The 18,545-nt window shown below is 44.2% G+C and overlaps 1 protein-coding gene across 2 annotated transcripts in view; it reads right to left on the bottom strand.

Moving 5' to 3' along the window:
- Positions 1–1,850: 1,850 nt before the first annotated feature.
- Positions 1,851–18,545, bottom strand: part of LOC147425324 (beta-galactosidase) — a 79,399-nt gene continuing 62,704 nt past the window's right edge. The window contains exons 8-14 of one of the 2 annotated variants that reach the window (XM_086500350.1): positions 3,338–3,477; positions 3,220–3,261; positions 3,047–3,123; positions 2,850–2,949; positions 2,457–2,538; positions 2,268–2,340; positions 1,851–2,162 (exon numbers count right to left, since the gene is read on the bottom strand). In XM_086500350.1, the coding sequence (XP_086356476.1) occupies positions 1,991–2,162; positions 2,268–2,340; positions 2,457–2,538; positions 2,850–2,949; positions 3,047–3,123; positions 3,220–3,261; positions 3,338–3,477 (686 nt within the window). In that variant the 3' untranslated portion in view covers positions 1,851–1,990. The remainder of the gene's footprint in view (positions 2,163–2,267; positions 2,341–2,456; positions 2,539–2,849; positions 2,950–3,046; positions 3,124–3,219; positions 3,262–3,337; positions 3,478–18,545) is intronic. The other variant, XM_086500351.1, reaches the window with a different exon arrangement.

Raw genomic sequence — 18,545 nt, 5'->3', positions numbered from 1 at the left:
TTTCGAGCTTCCATATCTGCGATCAACACTTCATAAAATCCACGCGCCCCAAAGTAGACACCACGGACAGCTTGCCGCTTAAGGAGAAAATCGACCCATTGGCCGATATCCTGCGCAGTAGGCATTTTCCCTGGGAAAAACAGAATAACTGCATTCATTGCGTACTGCGCAACTGGGTCCATGAGGTCGTGTACCGGAATGCGCACCTCAAGGGCAGACGCCTGACCATTCCATGCCTGTCGAGCCTCCTCAAAGTCCTCGTACAAGCATGCCTTAATATCAGAGGCTGCTTCCGACGCAGGTTCCATTGCTTTCCAACGCTTAAATACGCAGAGCGAGTCAAACATAAATCAAATAAAAAAACCCCTTCTTCAAACTAAACTGGCTAGCGAGAAAAATTCTGCAATCTACTGCGAAGAAAACCTTGCAAATGACGGACGAACCACAACTCTGTACATATTCACAGAAAGAAGCAACGAAAGCCCACAGCAATATACATCTTCGATTTTCTGCCAAAGATTGAAACTGTACTCAAAATCGAACCTGTGTGCAAATTGCCCTGTCGGTCCAGCACAGCAAAACCAGACAGAACCAATGTGGGCACAGTTGTCGTGCAAACCCTGCCGCTCTGTCTCTGACAGTGGTGCTGGGCAAAACGCTTCTCAGCAGATGGAGCAGGAGAGCGCGCTCACACTACACACACACGCGCACGCGCGCGCACAAGCACTGCAGAGTCACTGCGCGCTGCTGCACTGACACCTGAGGGCTGAAGGGCGTAAACGTGCAGGGCAGGCTGTTCGCGCTCACACAGAAACCCACGAGCCTCTCTGTCACACACACACTCTCTCTCTCTCACACACACACACACACACCACTCGTCACACACACACACACACACAGACTAATAGTGTTGCAAAGACGCCAATGTTCCTGTGAAACCAATACAAAACATGCACGAAAATTAATTTAAGGAAGGAAAATAGACCAATCACTCAACACACACACACACACACACACACACACACAGACTAATAGTGTTGCAAAGACGCCAATGTTCCTGCGAAACCAATACAAAACATGCACGAAAATTAATTTAAGGAAGGAAAATAGACCAATCACTCTAATGCTAAAAGGCTTAAAACTGCCTATTTAAAAGTACATCCATGATCCCAATAAACAAAATATTATTTAAAAGCTCTCCCCAAAACTCCCTTTCATGACAGATGTATATCTACAGATTGAGCTGCCTTTCCTCTCATGATGCTCAATGATAGCTCCAATCTGCCTATGATTGGGGTGTACAGGTCTCCAGGTGGGTGAGGGTATCTTGTCCGGTTGAACACCACTGCTCTGTCCAGCATGAAGCCTCTAGAAGATGTGACCTTAGCAGCCGTACTCATACTTGGGCATGAAGCCATGGACAAGTCAGTGGTCGAAACTATGTCTGGACGGGCCTGGCTAGTAGGGCTCCTCTCCCGTAGAATTAACGGTTTGACATCCCTGCAGAGTTCCAAGAAAAAATCCCAAAACATCTGATCCTCAAACTGCCATAGTACATTGTACATCTGTGCTCCTCCGTCTCTGGATCCCTCTTGAAGACCTGGCATGACCAATACTAGGTCTGGATACCATCCCATCCAAGACCACAATGCACTTTACATAGCCTCCAACACCACAAGATTAACAGCCTCAATTTGCACGGAGTTCATGAGCTCATTCCACATGGCATTTTCATGATAAAAGCTACTAAATTATTAAGTTTAATCACATTTCACAGCTACAAGGAGAAAACTGTCCACTAAACTAAGACTCTCTTCATTTTAAAGGTAATAACAAGGGAAACCCAGATACACCCTTCTATAATATCCTATCTATGTAGATTGAATTAACCAAGAATGCTGTAGAATGAAAATAACAATTGCAAGTTTTGTTCATAGGCAAAAATAAAAATGGCCATGGTTACATATATGTATCAGAGTAGCCTATAATTCTAAAGAACAGAGTATCGTGGCCGAAATTCGGCTGGAAGCCCCCTACTATTACCTGCCATTACATTTGTGCTCAACATTGGCCTAACATTAGGATTCTTCTCCATCATTTCCTTCACAACATCCTGTTTGGTAGGAATTACCATTACATAAGTTGGATCCGCCCTTTCGTACCTGCCACAAAATCTCCAGGTCAATCATGTTAACTGTTTTAAAGCAATCCCAAGTTTTTGTCCAAAGGTCGTGAAACACAGGTATTTGTAATTAACAAAAACACACCTGGCACCCCCGAAGTTTTCGACTTGGACCCCAAAACCAAACGTGGTGTCCTTGCACAAGTGATCACGCATGGCTGAACGCCCAAGTCAAAACACACCAAATGCAAAAACAAAAGATGTCATCCATACGATGAAATGTTTAGCAGAGTCATCAAGAGCTTTGAAATCATATGAAATTTTGAAGCTATACCTGAGAATGACATTGTGAAGGAAGGATCCCACCAGGACTTGAGCAAGAGCGCAAATGCAGAACTGGTAGTTCCTAGCTTTCCCTACAAGGTTATGTTCATGTTAAAGTCTGCTGAGCGCCCGTTCTGAGGTTTCGTGCGAATAGAACCCACACTTTGTGTATGTGTTTGATTTAGTTCGAACGCTCTAGACCAAAGAATGTTGGAAGAACGGGTGAGAGTCGTAGCCAACCGACCTGCGGTACGTGGAGGCGGAAGGGTAAATGTCCCAAAAAGGAGTGCACTTTCGCCGAAACTTCCAACACTCTTTGGTCTAGAGCGTTCAAACTAAATCAAACACATAGACAAAGTCTGCTGAGCAAAGTGTTCAGCTTCATGAGGTAATTAAAAGTTACCTTAAGAAGAATGTTCTTATTTGCTTGCCAGGAGGCCCCTATCTGCATAGCCGGTGTCTCATGCCCTACTGTTTCTGAATCTTTAGCACTTTCTGCAAGGCTGGCTTCTCATATGGATAACAAATTACACATTTGTGTAACAAAAAACATCCAAAACAACCAGCTGCTAAACAATGTTTCGATACTGATAGACATGCCTTTGTTGGAACTCGAAACCAACATCGATGTAGTTTGTGATAGCAATCACTTCCGGCCCTTCGAAGGGGTTCCTCACCTGGAGAATCGATGGCAGAGGAAATATAAAAAACCGGGTCTTTTTGATATCCACACGAACAGCAACAGACAAAACAAAAAGGTGTAGATGACAGACCTGTCTTTGAACTACTAAATGATGGTAATATGAAGCAATAAGCTACATGGTCACCAAGCTCAGTTCAGAGACTCAAACAAACAAAGGGCTCTCCCAACCATGACAAAAGAAACTTAACCTTAGAACTATCCTGAGCTTCTAGACAGAAATTAAAACTGGGGCTTAGGGGCCCACTCTTTCCGCCACCATAATCTACTGCATAACTCCAACTTGGGGGCTTTTCAAATTCACTCCAAGCATATCGAGGTGTTGTAGAAGCTGCAGCACACAGAAATAGAGAAGCAAATGTCACATGTCAAAATGCATTCTCATGTCCTCTGAACTATGTACCAATGTATGCTCCTACCTCAACGCACATCCCACATATGCACACATTGAATTACATCAACCCGACGTTCATTGTACTTTATTTTGGACAGCAGTACAAAGAAAGATATTGATGCTTCATGCGGAAGCTGGGCATTATCAGTTGGAATGTCAGGCAACTACATCAGAGCTCACTTGCCAAAAACAAAAGAACTAGAACTATGTAGAAGGCACTAACCTTCTCCAACTTTAAGGAGGTTGCAAATAGGCAAGAGCACTTTTGGGTCCCAGTGTCATTCTCTCTCCCAACCTTTATCTTTCTTATTTGATTAAGAAGTCGTGGGTTGGTTTTGTTGCAAAATATCCTAGTGCATTGTCCTTACCTTGCTGATTACACTTGCCAATACGCTAGGTTGGCCACGAATGTGAGGAGATGTACTTGAAAAGCCCCATTACTGGAGAGAGGTATCTCCTTAAAAAGTGTGAGAGAGGGGAGAGTAAAGCTTGTGTCAGCAAAGTGGGAATAATCAAAATCCCCACAAACTGGGCTTTCACCTTTGTATGCTGATAGAGCTACCTTTTTTAGCAAACTGGATACACACAACTTCGGGGATTCCCTTCCCGGGAGAGGTAGTCTTTACTTTCAGCACAAAATAAACATAGTTTGATTTGAAGTTTGGCACCCACAAAGAACACAATTGATGATAACGTGAGAGTTGAGGGTAATCGCTACTGTTGATGGAGGTGGGACTGCAAGGGTAAGATGTATGTCTGTGACCTTGCTATTCATGACATCTCTCTCACAAATTTTTGATAAATAACACTAGATCCCAGAGTACCACCACTTGACAGACTAGATTATCCTCCATACAAGAAGATTTGAATTTTCGACGCTGTTGCGAGCATTTTGAACACCCCATAGCATTTGTACACATGGATATGACATATAGTGATCTTAGCGTATGCGAGAGCTCTTCTTGTGGACTTTTAAGCATGCTTTAGCAAGCAGGTGTATATACAAGGCAAAGTCATCAATGTAGTGGCAACTAGCATGTCATTGAATATGCTTGTATGTTTGAGGTGCTTCATGTGTATAAGTGATATTGGAGTCATAAGCAAGCAAGAAGTTTTATTATTATCACGATTTTGCAGGTTTTGGTCGTTGGGTCTGAAACCGTCCCATAGGGCAGTAGACTTTAGCTTTCACCCGATTCTTTGTTGAAGATGATGAAACAGGAAACAGTAGGAAGACAACAACTCAAAGTAGGAAGAAGATGGAGAAGGAGAAGACACAGAGCTTGTGTACGAGATCTCTGTAGTCTATCTCTCTGTATTGGAATAATAGTGTATATACAAACTCAGAACTACAAAGCTTATATGAAACCCTAAGAGATAAGGTGTCCTTTCACACCGGATGTCCAGGGGGAAAAACCAGTGGGAGAAAAGTGCCCCTGGTGAAGCGCGTATACACACTAACACTACTACATGTCTACAAATCCCCCCTGTAGTGATAGTGTGAATCCGTACAAGGTAGCAGATCATCATGTGTATGAGAGTAAGCCCAAAGCTTTTCGGAAAGCTACAAACTTTTCTCGTGATAACGCCTTCGTAAATAGATCTGCAATGTTATCCTGTGTAGGACAGTAAGTTAGTGTGATCTCCCCTGCATGTAGCCTTTTCCTGACATAGTGGTAGTGAACCTCTATGTGCTTTGTTCTTGCATGAAATACTGGATTCTTTGCAACTGCCATAGCACTCTGACTGTCAGTGAAAATGGTAGTAGGTGCCTGTTGACACTCACAAAGATCTGTCAATAACCTGCGTATCCATACACAATCAACTGTTGCCGTGAAAGCTGCCCTGTACTCAGCTTCACAAGTTGATGTAGCCACTGTGGGTTGCTTCTTGCTTAGCCAAGATAAACATGCATTTCCCAAGAAAAAACAATTGCCACTTGTGGAATGTCGTGTGTCAAAATCACCAGCCCAATCTGAATCGCTGTAACCAAGAAGCTGCATAGAACTGTGCTTTCCATACATATCCCCCCTTGGAAAGAACATGGCAAGATTAGGGGTACCTGAAAGGTAACGAAGTATGTGCTTCACAGCCTGCCAATGATGCATACCTGAGCTGTGCATAAATCTGCTTGCTTGTGAAACCCCAAATTGAATGTCTGGACGAGTGTTGCCTGCCAAATATATCAAGCAACCAACCGCTGCTGCATAAGTATGTACATCAAAAGGTTCTCTAGCATCATGCATGCTCAACTTTGATCCAGTTTCTACGGGTGTAGAGATTGGCTTACAATTTTTCATACCAAACTTGTCCAAAATTTTATGCAAATATTTTGCCTGCAACATGTATATGCCATCCTCTGATTGCACAAACTGAATACCCAAGTAATAATGTAGCAAACCAAGATCAAACATCTCAAAGGTTTTTCTCAAAGCATCTTTAAACGCTTCAATTTCATTTGCATTATTGCCTGTAATAAGCATATCATCCACATAAAGTGTTAGCATAATGAGAACTCCATCTCTCTTTTTGACATACAAAGTACTTTCTGTTGGACTATTCTGAAATCCCTGGCCAATCAAATAAGTATGTATCTTCTCATACCATGCTCTTGGAGCCTGTTTGAGACCATACAAAGCTTTACGCAATCTACATACCTTTTGCTCTTGACCTTTTACAACAAAACCGCTTGGTTGACTTACATAAACTTCTTCCTGCAAATCACCATTCAAAAAAGCAGTTTTAATATCCAACTAATGCACTTTCCAACCATGATGAGCAACAATTGCAACTAGTGATCTAACTGTGGACGCACGAGAAGTAGGAGCAAAGGTTTCATCATAATCTATGCCTTTCTGTTGCGCATAGCCTTTTGCCACAAGCCTTGCTTTGTACCTGTCAACAGTACCATCTTGTTTCCTTTTTACCTTAAAAACCGACTTTGTACCAATAGGCTTTTTACCTGTAGGCAAGTCCACTAGATCCCATGTATGATTCTTATGAATAGAATCAATTTCTTGCTGCATAGCATCTTTCCACTGAACACACTCTAAAGCTTGTTCAAATGAATCAGGCTCATCTGCATCACAAAGAGTGCTAAAGCAAGCCAAATCTACTTGCTCTCTACCAAAAGTAGTACCAGCACGTGTTTTTCGTGGCAACGGTGCATCCAACTTGCTATCCTGCAAAGTTTTCTGAACCCATTTAGGCAAGGTTCTTTCTTCTCTGAGAACTTGCTCTTCACGCACAATTTCCTCTACATCATGAGGTGTCACATGCTGATCAAAAGATTGATCAAGATTATCAACCTGTTGTGATTCTTGATTCTCCACAAAAGAAGGAAGCAAACCTTCAAATACATCATGTGTCTGCATATGCGGTACATCAAAAGCAACCATAGGTTGAGCAGTAGTTTCTGCAAAAAATAAAACACGACTTTCAAAAATCTTGTTTGTAGCAGGATTGTAAAGTCTATAACCTTTACTTCCACTACTGTACCCCACAAATATACATTTGATTGCCTTATCATCAAGCTTCCCACGTAACTGCTGAGGGATGTGAGCATAAGCAAGACAACCAAAAACACGAAGATAACTGACTGAAGGTTTTCTGTCATACCAAGCTTCAAATGGAGTAATGGTCTTCAAGGCACGAGTAAGACACCTGTTCAAAACATGTGTTGCACAAGCAACTGCCTCCATCCATAGCTTATGAGGCAAACTCTTAGCCTTGAGCATACATCTAGCCGTCTCTATTACAGACCTGTTCTTCCTTTCTGCAACACCATTCTGTTGTGGTGTGTATGGCATAGTGCATTGGTGTTTAATGCCTTTCTTTCCCAAAAAATCCTTAAATGCACCTGACATGGATTCACCTCCTCGATCAGTACGAAGAGTCTGTACTTTGCAACCTGTTTCATTTTCAACCATCGCGACATAAAGTTGAAAAACTGCAAACACATCTGACTTTGCTTTGAGTGGATACACCCAACAAAACCTGGAAAAGTCATCAATGAAGGTCACAAAATAAAGGTTGTTTCCTATAGATGGCGTCCTCATAGGACCACATACATCACTGTGTACAAGCTACAACTTTCGTGTCGCTCTAACTGAACCATCCTGCGAAAATGCAAATCCGTGCATCTTTCCAAGAACGCAACCTTCCCATACATGTCTTGGTGGCATCTCCAATAAAGACAAATCATGCACCATATTATGACGTTGTAAAGTCATCAAACTGCCATAACTAACATGTCCAAATCTAGCATGCCACAACTCAGCATCCTGCATGGCCTGAGTCGTTGTTTCTGCAATACATACCTGAATCTGCTTTTCATAACGATCTAGCACAAATAGTCCATTTTCCAGCGTACCTGTAGTGATAAGAGAATAACCATTCTCTCGATCTCGTACAACACATCTGTCATCCTCAAAAATGACCCGAAGACCATTTTTTGCAAGAGAGGATACAGACAACAAATTCTTCTTGATCCCTGGAACATATAAGACATCTAGCAAGCATAAATCTGAACCATCTGAAATGGTAATCAAAATCTTACCAACGCCTTTGGTTGGATAAGAAGCATTATTTGCACATGTCACCTTCTTTCCTGCTGGAGCTGCATCCAATGAACAAAACAAATCCTTCCTTGAAGTAATATGCCTGGATGCACCACTATCAAAGTACCAAATCATTTGTGTCTTGTCAACACTGTAAGCAGAAAAATCTGAACATACTACAAAAGCATAAGAATCCTGCACAAAGTTTGCAGACTCTTCTTTAGCTGTAGAAGAATCACCAGAAGCTGAAACAACCAAACTTGACTCTTTCTTCTTTTCTTTAGCAATTCGCTTTTTACACTCACTAATGTAGTGACCAGGTTTTTTGCAGTAGTGACATTTACCTTTCTTCTTGGACTTGTCGGAATCACCTTTAGACTTCTCTGAAGATTGTCCTGCACTAGACTTGGAGTGATGAGCACTCTCTTTACCCTTGTTTTTGTTCTGTACAACAAGAGCATGATCCATACCATCCACCTGTAAAAACTTGTTCTTACGTGATTGATCCTCCTGCAATAGCAAAGCCACTAACTCTTCAAAATGAAGAGGCTCAGGATTAGCTCGCAAAGACAGAGTCAAAGAAGTCTGAAAAGTCAGATAAGATGGTGGTAGTGAATTGAGTGTTTTGGAAACCAAGTCCTTCTCTGGAATCACTTCATCAATGCTAAGCAATTACTCTTTAAGATCCCTGATTTTTGTAAGATGCTCAACAATATCGTCACCTTCGTCCATCTGTATTTTGTCAAGTTGTTTCTTCAAAAACTCTATTCTGGCAGCGTTTCTTCCTCCGAACATAGCTTGCAGAGTGTTCCAAGCATCCTCAGAAGTTTTGCAAGATCTGATATGTGGTGTGATTGTCCTCTTTATGGTTAAGGCAATCACAGCCATAGCTTGTGTATCTTTAGTATCCCATCTCTTTTGCTCTGGAGTGACTTGTGAGGGGCCTGCACCAACAGCTGCACCACGACCAGGCGTGGCAGGTGCAATGCTACCTGGACGAACTTCATCTCCAGATACATAATCCCACAATCCTTTACCAACCAAAACATTTTTGGCCATAAAAGACCAAAGAGAATAGTTGGTACCATCCAATTTGTCTTCGGATGTAAACGCACCAAAAATCTCTTTCTCCGTAGATTGAGCCATACTGTGGATGCACACAAGAGAGCAAAAGAACCTCCAAGAGATTCACAAATCTCCTCTCCAATGCAAGCAAAACTCTACACAAAATCTCAGCACAAAGCTAAGACAAGCTGCTTCCCAAAAGAACTATTTACCTCAAGAAAATCTGTCAAAAAGCACACCCTCTTGATCTAAACGCCTCCGAAAAGTAACTTTTGCTACGCTGCTCAGAACAAAATTCTGAGGGCTCGAACGGCTTCGAAAGGGGGGTAAAACCCCAGGTCACCTACTCAGAATACTCCCGGAACATCGAGGATGCTCCCACGAGCAAATTTTCCGAAAACTGCCTGAAAATTGCGATTGCGCGCGCGGACGCGAAAACGCAAGTAGAGGCTCTGGAAATCACCAAGCTCTGATACCAATTGTTGAAGATGATGAAACAGGAAACAGAAGGAAGACAGCAACTCAGAGTAGGAAGAAGATGGAGAAGGAGAAGACACAGAGCTTGTGTACGAGATCTCTGTAGTCTATCTCTCTGTATTGGAATAATAGTGTATATACAAACTCAGAGCTACAAAGCTTATATGAAACCCTAAGAGATAAGGTGTCCTTTCACACCGGATGTCCAGGGGGAAAAACCCAGTGGGAGAAAAGTGCCCCTGGTGAAGCGCGTATACACACTAACACTACTACATGTCTACATTCTTTACTTGACAAATTTTACTTGAACTTCAAGACACAAAAGAACTTCACAAATAAACCTGTGTCTGGAATTAACACTTCAAACAAACGGCAGCTAGAGCACTACCAAGCAGACAACAACACCCTATAGGCCCTAAAGACTGTCGCCCCTTTCGGTATTTCTTTATTCTTATTAAACTTGAGATAAAACCTGCCAGTTCCTATGAGCTGTCCAACTTTTACCGGGCTGAAAATGGCCTACTCTAGCCCGATTTTGGTAGCATAACCGCAGTAGGAGGCTTCATAGACAAAATCCCCATGCCAAAGGTGGCTTTCCTGGCACATACGGACACTTTCCCAAACCTGGCGAGAATCTACACCACGCTGAATTCTCTGTTTTCTGCCCTGAAAATGCACCAGATCACTTGTACAGTGATCTCATCACTTTCCCGAAGCTCCTGGGGGTATTAAGGATCAATTACGGTCAAAACCCTAAACCTGCAAAAATATACAGCAGGCTGTAATTCACTGTTTCCGGCTCCGTTTCACGTGCCGGTCACATCCGTAGCAGGCCCTCGAGCTCCCGCACCTGTAGGGCTACTTGCCCTTTGAATCGGACGAGATTTCTCGCGTGAAATCTCTCCGAATTCACCTGTACCTGCAAGGGATTAGCAACTAGGTAATCCAGTACCTATGCAAGAGGCTCTTGCCTCGGCAATCGCGCACGAACCCACACAACTGTACATACAGATGAAAAGCCCTCGAGCGGGACATCAGGTTTTCGTATTCAAAGGGGGAGAGAGATGCATGAGAGCGGAATCATCGTGCTACATAGAGCAAGGGAGAAGGCAAGCTTTCCACTAAAGCTATGATCACTTGCACCCACTACTCCCACAGCCTTATCTCACAAATTTGGGCGCCCCCTCTTCATGCAAGCTGACAGATTGCTCTGGAGGCAACAAGTGTCCAATTTGCCTCTTTTGAGTTAATTTCCTGGTACCCACCAACTTATAAGTGTAGCGAGGGGCCTAAATGACTTTGAAATGAGCCTAGACACCCTTTTACTGCTCGGATTTCAGTGCCAACTAGTTAGTGGTTGCCACAGCCTCGTGACACACCCCCCTCTTGAAATCGCAAACGTCCTTGATTGCATGCCAGATATACATGCCATAGATGATTTAATGTGATTACCACCCTTTTATCATCATATGTATCCGCGGGAAAGGTCATGAAACATAGATACAAATGACTTAATGAGACCTTCATACTTTTGTCATTTCATCTACGATAGAAGTGAGCATGATACCTTTAGCATTTGTAGAGCAGTGCCCACTTCTATTGCACCGAATCAGTATGTACATTTGATGTGCTAGCTCCATCATGACCCCTATTTTGAACACGTTAGGTTGGGGCTACGTAGGTTGTAACCCAAAAGCCTCAAGGTAAAGCTGCAATACATTCGGTGTCACGATTGTGACTATGTTAACAGCAATACATCTACTCCTAGTTGCAGATACGCGAAGTGCCATGCCAAGGAGGACCCCTGCGCTTGGATGGTCACACCCCTTCGCCCAAAGGACGTGTCTCTTCGCCAAAAGCCACACTCCTTCGACAACTGATCACACCCCTTCGCTCTACGGGTGCGACTCTTCGCCCAATGGTTGCAGCTCTTCGCCGAAAGGATGTGTCTTTACATCTAAAGTCATGTCTCTTCACCAAGAAACGTGTCTTTTCATTTATGTCTCTTCGTCTCCTATATAAGGAGCCCTTGTATCACACATTCAATCAATCAAACACAGAGTCTTCTAAGTCTTGTTCTAAGTTCAGTTTCAATTTCTTAAGTCTTAATCATGAGTTTAAGTACTTAATTAAGGATTAGCACCTAGAATCCTTACAATGGTATCAAAGCAATTTTTTCCCGAGACCCGAAGGTTGTGAGCCTCTCACCCTCGCCGCTCCCCTCTCCCGCCCTTCCCGCAGTTGTATGGAAGCAGAAGAAAGGTGGGCTTTCTTGATGGATACTAGCCGGCGTACTTAACCTTACCAGCTCCCGAAGCAAACATTGCCTTGCAGAAAGATGACATGCATCTCTTACCCGAAGCTTGGGCTCACATGCTTGCTGATTCTCTACAAGCGTGGCCCGGTAGCAAGTGCTCGTTCCACGCATGCCTCTTCATGTGTTGCCTTCCTTGGTGAAGGGGCACACACCCCTTGGTGAAGGGACACACCCTATCACCTCTTGGCACCTCTAACCGTCGGTGGCTGCCCAAAGTCTCGCACTCCCTGCAGAAGATTGCACCCTCTAGTGCCTCTTTGCATGTCTCTTCCCTATGCACACCCTTCAGCCAGGCGTCTCCTCACCAATCGCTGAAATCTTACGCTGGCTGCCCTTTGCGCGTGGCTTTTCATTGTGCGTAGAGTTTCCACGCTGGCTGATTATCTTGCGCTGGCTGAAATTTTCTCTACGCTGGCTGCCTTATGAGCGCTGTTGAGTTTTTTTACGCTGAGGGTTATTATTTAGCTGGCTGGTTGACCCTTCATAAGCTTATAAATTATTAAAGTGCCCAGCAGCCCCAAATTTGGGTGATCGGCCATAAGAGGTGTTTCATTAAATAAAAGTAACTTAACCAAGTTATACAGCAGCGCAATACTTTTTTTAAAAAATCAACACAAGTTTTTATGCCTAGTGGCCGGTCACACTTGGCTGGACTAGCCCAATTTTTTTATAAAAAAAACCCTCATGTGAACTCAGCCCCAAGAGAAACAAAAATGAGGAACAGCCAACGATCCCATTTTTCGAATGTTGCTCCTCCAGCCGCTCCTCCCAGCGAGGGCTTTGTGTGCACTTTGCGTGCGCGGGACATTTTTTTCTCATGGCCGACAAAGTCTTCGATATGCCTCTATTGCATCTCTCGTACATAGACGAGATTCTGGCCATTGTTCTCCCGGAAAATTCCCCAGCACCCGACGTGATTGTCATTCCAGATACTCCCGGAAACAAAACCAGAGCCTCTCTCGGAACCGGAACCTCTCTCAGAACAAGTATCCGCACTTGTTCTCGCATTGGCACCTACAGAGAGCCCTCTTTCAGAACCAGTTCCACAACACCCATTACTCGCTCCAAAGGCCAACCTCATATAGCAGGAATACAGGTTGTATGTGACATCATCACGCAACAGGTCAATTATTCCCTCAAAGCAGTCAGCATGACCAGATCACAAGATGGCAACGACCATAATATGCCGAAGGACCTGATAGCGGTTCTTAAAGCGCAGCTGGAAGCACTTTCAACAAGCCTCGCATAGATTCATACTCGCTTGGATCAGATGCAGACACAAACCTCTTCTCGGAGTCACCCAACAGCTTCTCAGACAATACAGGCATCCTCTTCCGACGCTTCAGTGGTCGACCAGGAAGAATCACTCAAACAAAAGCCTTCGGAACTCAAATTTCCTCACCCAAAGCATGGTTTCTCAGAGACAACTAGATGCAAAGTACCTTCGTGCGAGCAGCAACAGTCTCAACATGAATATTCTTGGAAATGTTACAGTACTAAGCAACCAACTTCTTATTCGAATCATCAACAACAAAAGCAGCAATATGAAGCTTCCAAAGGATCACCAGCGATATCAAGATGGGCTTATTTAGTGGCACAGATATCCGACCCTAGTCGAGTACTCGGTCCTGAATGTTGCGATGCTGGACAAGTTCCCCCTCGCGAGCCATGCCCTACATTTAAGTCTTTCTTATCTGATGGTGGTAAAGTTGAAGATTTATTGATCCTTTCCTTGTGCAAGAGGATCCTTCAAAGGTCTAAGAGGCGACAACTCCCTCAACCTCCCCCTTTTCAATTGGAAGCCTTAATACCCGCTGAGAAAGCTGAAGATTCTGAAGATTCCAATTCTTATGTGACAACCGACGAACACATAACCCCTTCTTTGGCCGTGATCCAGGCAGGAAAATTCGCCTCGTCACTGCCCTTGCAGAATAAAGTCTTTCTCTCTAAACAGATACCAGATGCTATGGTGAATGATAATTCTTCAAACTTGAAGACCGCAGTCCTTACCTTCAGCGGTGCAAAGGATAAAGCACATACAGACTCTTGCAGCACGACTTTAGTCGCTACAAATGAATCCTTGGACATGAATTGTTCTAGTGATAAACCTTTGCAGATGGATATACCTCCAAACACTACTCTGTCTCAGTCTACGACATCCCTTCGAAAGGATCTTACTGTTCCAGACAAACCAATGGAATACCTTACAGATTTCCAACCAATGGTCATCATTCAACAGAAAACTCAAGTCAGTTTACCAATAATTTCACTCGAAGCAGATACAGACTCAATCTTTTATTGGACAAAGCTCGAAGTTACAAATAACTTTGACAAAGGCACTTGTCAAGTTGCAGATATAATCAGTTTTCAGTTTGGCAAAATAGTCATGGTCAATAACAATGCCATGACATGGGACTTAACAAAAAGAGCTTTGGATGCAGAAGCACAACAACACTACATTTCCTTCTTCCCGGAGTTTCTACAACTACCCTGGGTTTTATTTAAAGAGGGAGGAAATGTCACGATTGTGACTATGTTAACAGCAATACATCTACTCCTAGTTGCAGATACGCGAAGTGCCATACCAAGGAGGACCTCTGCTCTTGGATGGTCACACCCCTTCGCCCAAAGGACGTGTCTCTTCGCCAAAAGCCACACTCCTTCGACAACTGGTCACACCCCTTCGCTCTATGGGTGCGACTCTTCGCCCAATGGTTGCAGCTCTTCGCCGAAAGGATGTATCTTTACGTCTGAAGTCATGTCTCTTCACCAAGAGACGTGTCTTTTCATTTGTCTCTTCGTCTCCTATATAAGGAGCCCTTGTATCACACATTCAATCAATCAAACACAAAGTCTTCTAAGTCTTGTTCTAAGTTCAGTTTTAGTTTCTTAAGTCTTAATCATGAGTTTAAGTACTTAATTAAGGATAAGCACCTAGAATCCTTACATTCGGTGACTAGCAATTCACACTCTTGCATCCACTTTGCATCCATAGGTGGATAGTTCCTCAACTTCACCAAATATAGTCGTGCAACTTTTCCCTTAACTTTTCTTTCTTTTGGCCTGTGCTCTAGAAGACTCGGCTGAATCTTCAGCTTTCTCTTCTCTTTCAGACTCCTGGGAAGCTTCAGGATCAGCTTTTGCAAAAAACCTCTTTGCTGGTCTTTTCTTTGACGTACCCCCTTTCACGTTGCCCTAAAACCCATTGTCTTCTCCCTTCAACAAGGTATGACCAGTGTTGGCAAATTCCACAAGCTGAGTAAGGGTAGCCACTCTGTTCTTTGTATAGTAATCTCGAAGCCCTTTCACAACAATACTTCTCAATCTGCTCTGTCAGTGGCACAAACCTGTAGGAGGTTATTGAGAGCAACGCTTTACAAAACCTCCGATTGTACTCCGGTAGGCTCTTGCAAGTAGCCACAGTGAGTTGGTGCCAATCTGTCATGACATCAGCTTCAAATTCATTTGACAGCCACGCAGATGCAAACATTTTCTTGAAGTATACCTACGTGGCGGGTGCCTATCCTTGCATCAACAGTGTCATCTACCATGTAAGCACATTGCCTTTCAAGGAGGTGGCAGCTTTCCTATCCTTGGAGACCTCTGTAAAATTCCCCCCTGCATAAGCTGTAAGTGCAGCGGAAGTGAATGTTGAACTTTGCTCAAGATGAGTGCTCCGAACTGTGCTCAAGGGTTCCTTTTACTTACGAAAGGGAGAGAGAGAGTGCAAATGATCACAAACAAGTGGCAAACATTGTGAATGAAGGTGCTGAGACTGAGAGATAGAGAGAGAAGAATACGACACCAGAATGTTGTCAAACCCTCCTCCGAAGGCCCCACTCTCTATGGCGAGAGAGGTACAAATCTCTACAATGCAAATGGACTTGCCAACGATGTCGACGACGATGAGGACGCGGGCTGAAAAACGAAAACGCTAAGGGCTGAAATCTGCAAATCTTGTATCTGCTGAATTCTGACTCTATGTCGGTGACGACAGCGATGCGAAGACGATGCGCTGAAAACGCAGATACGGAAATCTGCAAATAGCGGGCTGAATTTGCAAACTTTGGCTGATCTTACTGTCTGAAGCCCCCCTCACCCGACAACGCGGGGCCGACCCTTCGACTTGCTCTCTCGCCAGAAGAGCAAGCGAGCTTGATGGCCGAAGTGGAGCGCTTGCAAGCCACTTCGGTTATCTGTACGACCATTGACACTCGGCCCACTCGGGGCGAGGTTCGGAATTTACTACAGGCCCGTCTTCTCTCCGATGTGGGCAAGATCACCGATGTCCATATCCTCGGGAGAGGGTACTACCAGGTCGAGTTTGAGTCTGCAGATATGACGACCAAGGTTATTTCGATAAGCCCACTCGGCATCAGAGCAGCCCGAGCTTTTACTTCCGAAGTTCCCATCACGGTTTTGACCCTACTACAAGTGTGCTCAAGGAGGAGGCAGACTTGCCGATTTCGGTCTGTTTTGCACGCCTGAGGCGAGAGTACCTTCCCCTCCAACCCAGGATTGGTCCCATGTTTGGGACAGTTCTGGAGTCTCTACGCACGGTAGCTTCAGTTGTGGCCAAGGCCGCAGGTTTACCTACTGTGCGGGTGTAAGGTGCAGCGGAAGTGAATGTTGAACTTTGCTCAAGACGCGAGTGCTCCGAACTCTGCTCAAGGGTTCCTTTTACTTACAGAAGAGAGAGCCTTCCGTTCCTTTAGTGAGAGAGTGCAATGGACACAAACAAAGTGGTGAACACTGTGAATGAAGGTGCTGAGACTGAGAGATATAGAGAGAAGAATACGACACCAGAATTTGTCAAACCCTCCTCTGAAGGCCCCACTCTCTATGGCGAGAGCGGTCTACTATTGATTGCACAAATCTCTACAATGCAATGGACTTGCCGACGATGTCGATGACGATGAGGACGACGACGAGACGGGCTGAAATCTGAAAACGCTAATGGCTGAAATCTACAAATCTTTATCTGCTGAATTCTGAGTCTATGTCCGTGACGATGTCGATGGCGACAATGCGACAAAGACCTGCTGAAAACGCAGATGCTGAAATCTGCGTTTTCCGGGCTGAATCTGCAAACGGTGGTTGATCTGACCGCGCAGCAAAGATCTGCTGCAGGAAGGTGAGATCTGCCAGGTTTGGGACTTGCGGTACGGTTGCCAACTGCTGAAAACTGAAAACGCTAATGTATATGCTGAATCCGTCGCGGAGGAATTGCAAAATGCTAGGTTGCTTGCTGATCCAAAAATGCTAGGACTGATCTGATGCTTGATGCAAAAACGCTAGACTGAATGCTGGAATCTGCTACCGCCAAGGCTGTCTTGATGAAAAATGCTAGGCTTGATATGGGGTCTACTGCAGAAAATGCTACGTAAACTGCGGGGGGGGGGGGGGGGGGGGGGGGGGTGTCTTGCTGAGAAGGTGCATTGTTGGATGTTAGGTCCCTGTTGCCTCTTCTGTCAGAAAGTGCCAGCGCTAGGGTTTCTTATATACTTCCTTACTCGTTTTGCCCTATCCAGTTTCCCAACCAGAGGATATGCATCTACTCTAAGTGTCTAGATATGCACGGTCTGCGAACAGACTCACAGAAGTGCCAGAACACTTTCTAAGCTAACTGAATTGAACTGAACCCAACCCTAGTCATCAAGTAGTTTGTCCACGTACACATAGGGTTAGATGTGCACGTGACATCCCCTCCTTTTTAAAGTGAGGGACTGGTACCGAACTGTATGGCGTCGAGGTAGATCGCTAACAGCCTCTGGAATCTTGGAAAGGACCTTCGCCGACCCACTCTGGTACGTGGTTCATGCGATACTTGAACTTCATAAAGGTCTGCAACGCTTGCTTCTTTGGGCCGCGCCGAACGCGACACAAAGTCTTCTGAGGCTCCTTCAATGCTTTAACTTTCTCTATAGTCATGCGTCTACCTTCTTTAAGAATCTCCGAGGCTGAAAATTCCTGAACCACTTCCAACACAAAAACATGAACATACCCATTCCATGTAAAGTGACTGGAAAAATTCTAGTCTTCTTTAAAGACTGCATGCAATGTAGATAAACATATAGACGGAGTGCCAAACCGTTCATCAAATACACGCAAACAGTGGGTTCGTAACTTGTCTTTCTCGTCTAAATCTATCAACTGTGTCAATTCACAATGGAAATGCCGATGCTTGATGCTCAATCCTTCTTGTGTTGTTTCGGAAACTGTGTCATGCCAAGGAAGAGACATGGAATGTGAATTCCTTGGGTGCAAACATTTCATCTTTGCATGAGTAATCCGTATACATCCGTGCTCATTCATGAGTGAATCGTGTTCAGCGTGCAATATGTCATGCCTATGAAAAGGGATCACATAAGGACGGTGACTAAAATACAGGAAAGCGTCACGAATGAAACACTCAAACAATGCGTACTGACTAATCATTCGAACACATAATACTTCCTATGGGGGTTCTTTGGACCTCGACTCGAGAGCCAAGATCGGTTCTTCGTGATTGATCAAATCTTCAATGAGGTTAGCTTCACTAGACAAAGTATCAATTAAACCATCATCCTTGTGAACAATCACATCAT

This window comes from Adiantum capillus-veneris, chromosome 25 (genome assembly GCF_014529385.1).
Source record: "Adiantum capillus-veneris isolate H3 chromosome 25, ASM1452938v2, whole genome shotgun sequence".
Classification (NCBI taxonomy): Eukaryota; Viridiplantae; Streptophyta; class Polypodiopsida; order Polypodiales; family Pteridaceae; genus Adiantum; species Adiantum capillus-veneris.
Note: the sequence above shows the minus strand (reverse complement) of the source record. Positions and strands in the feature narration are given on the sequence as shown.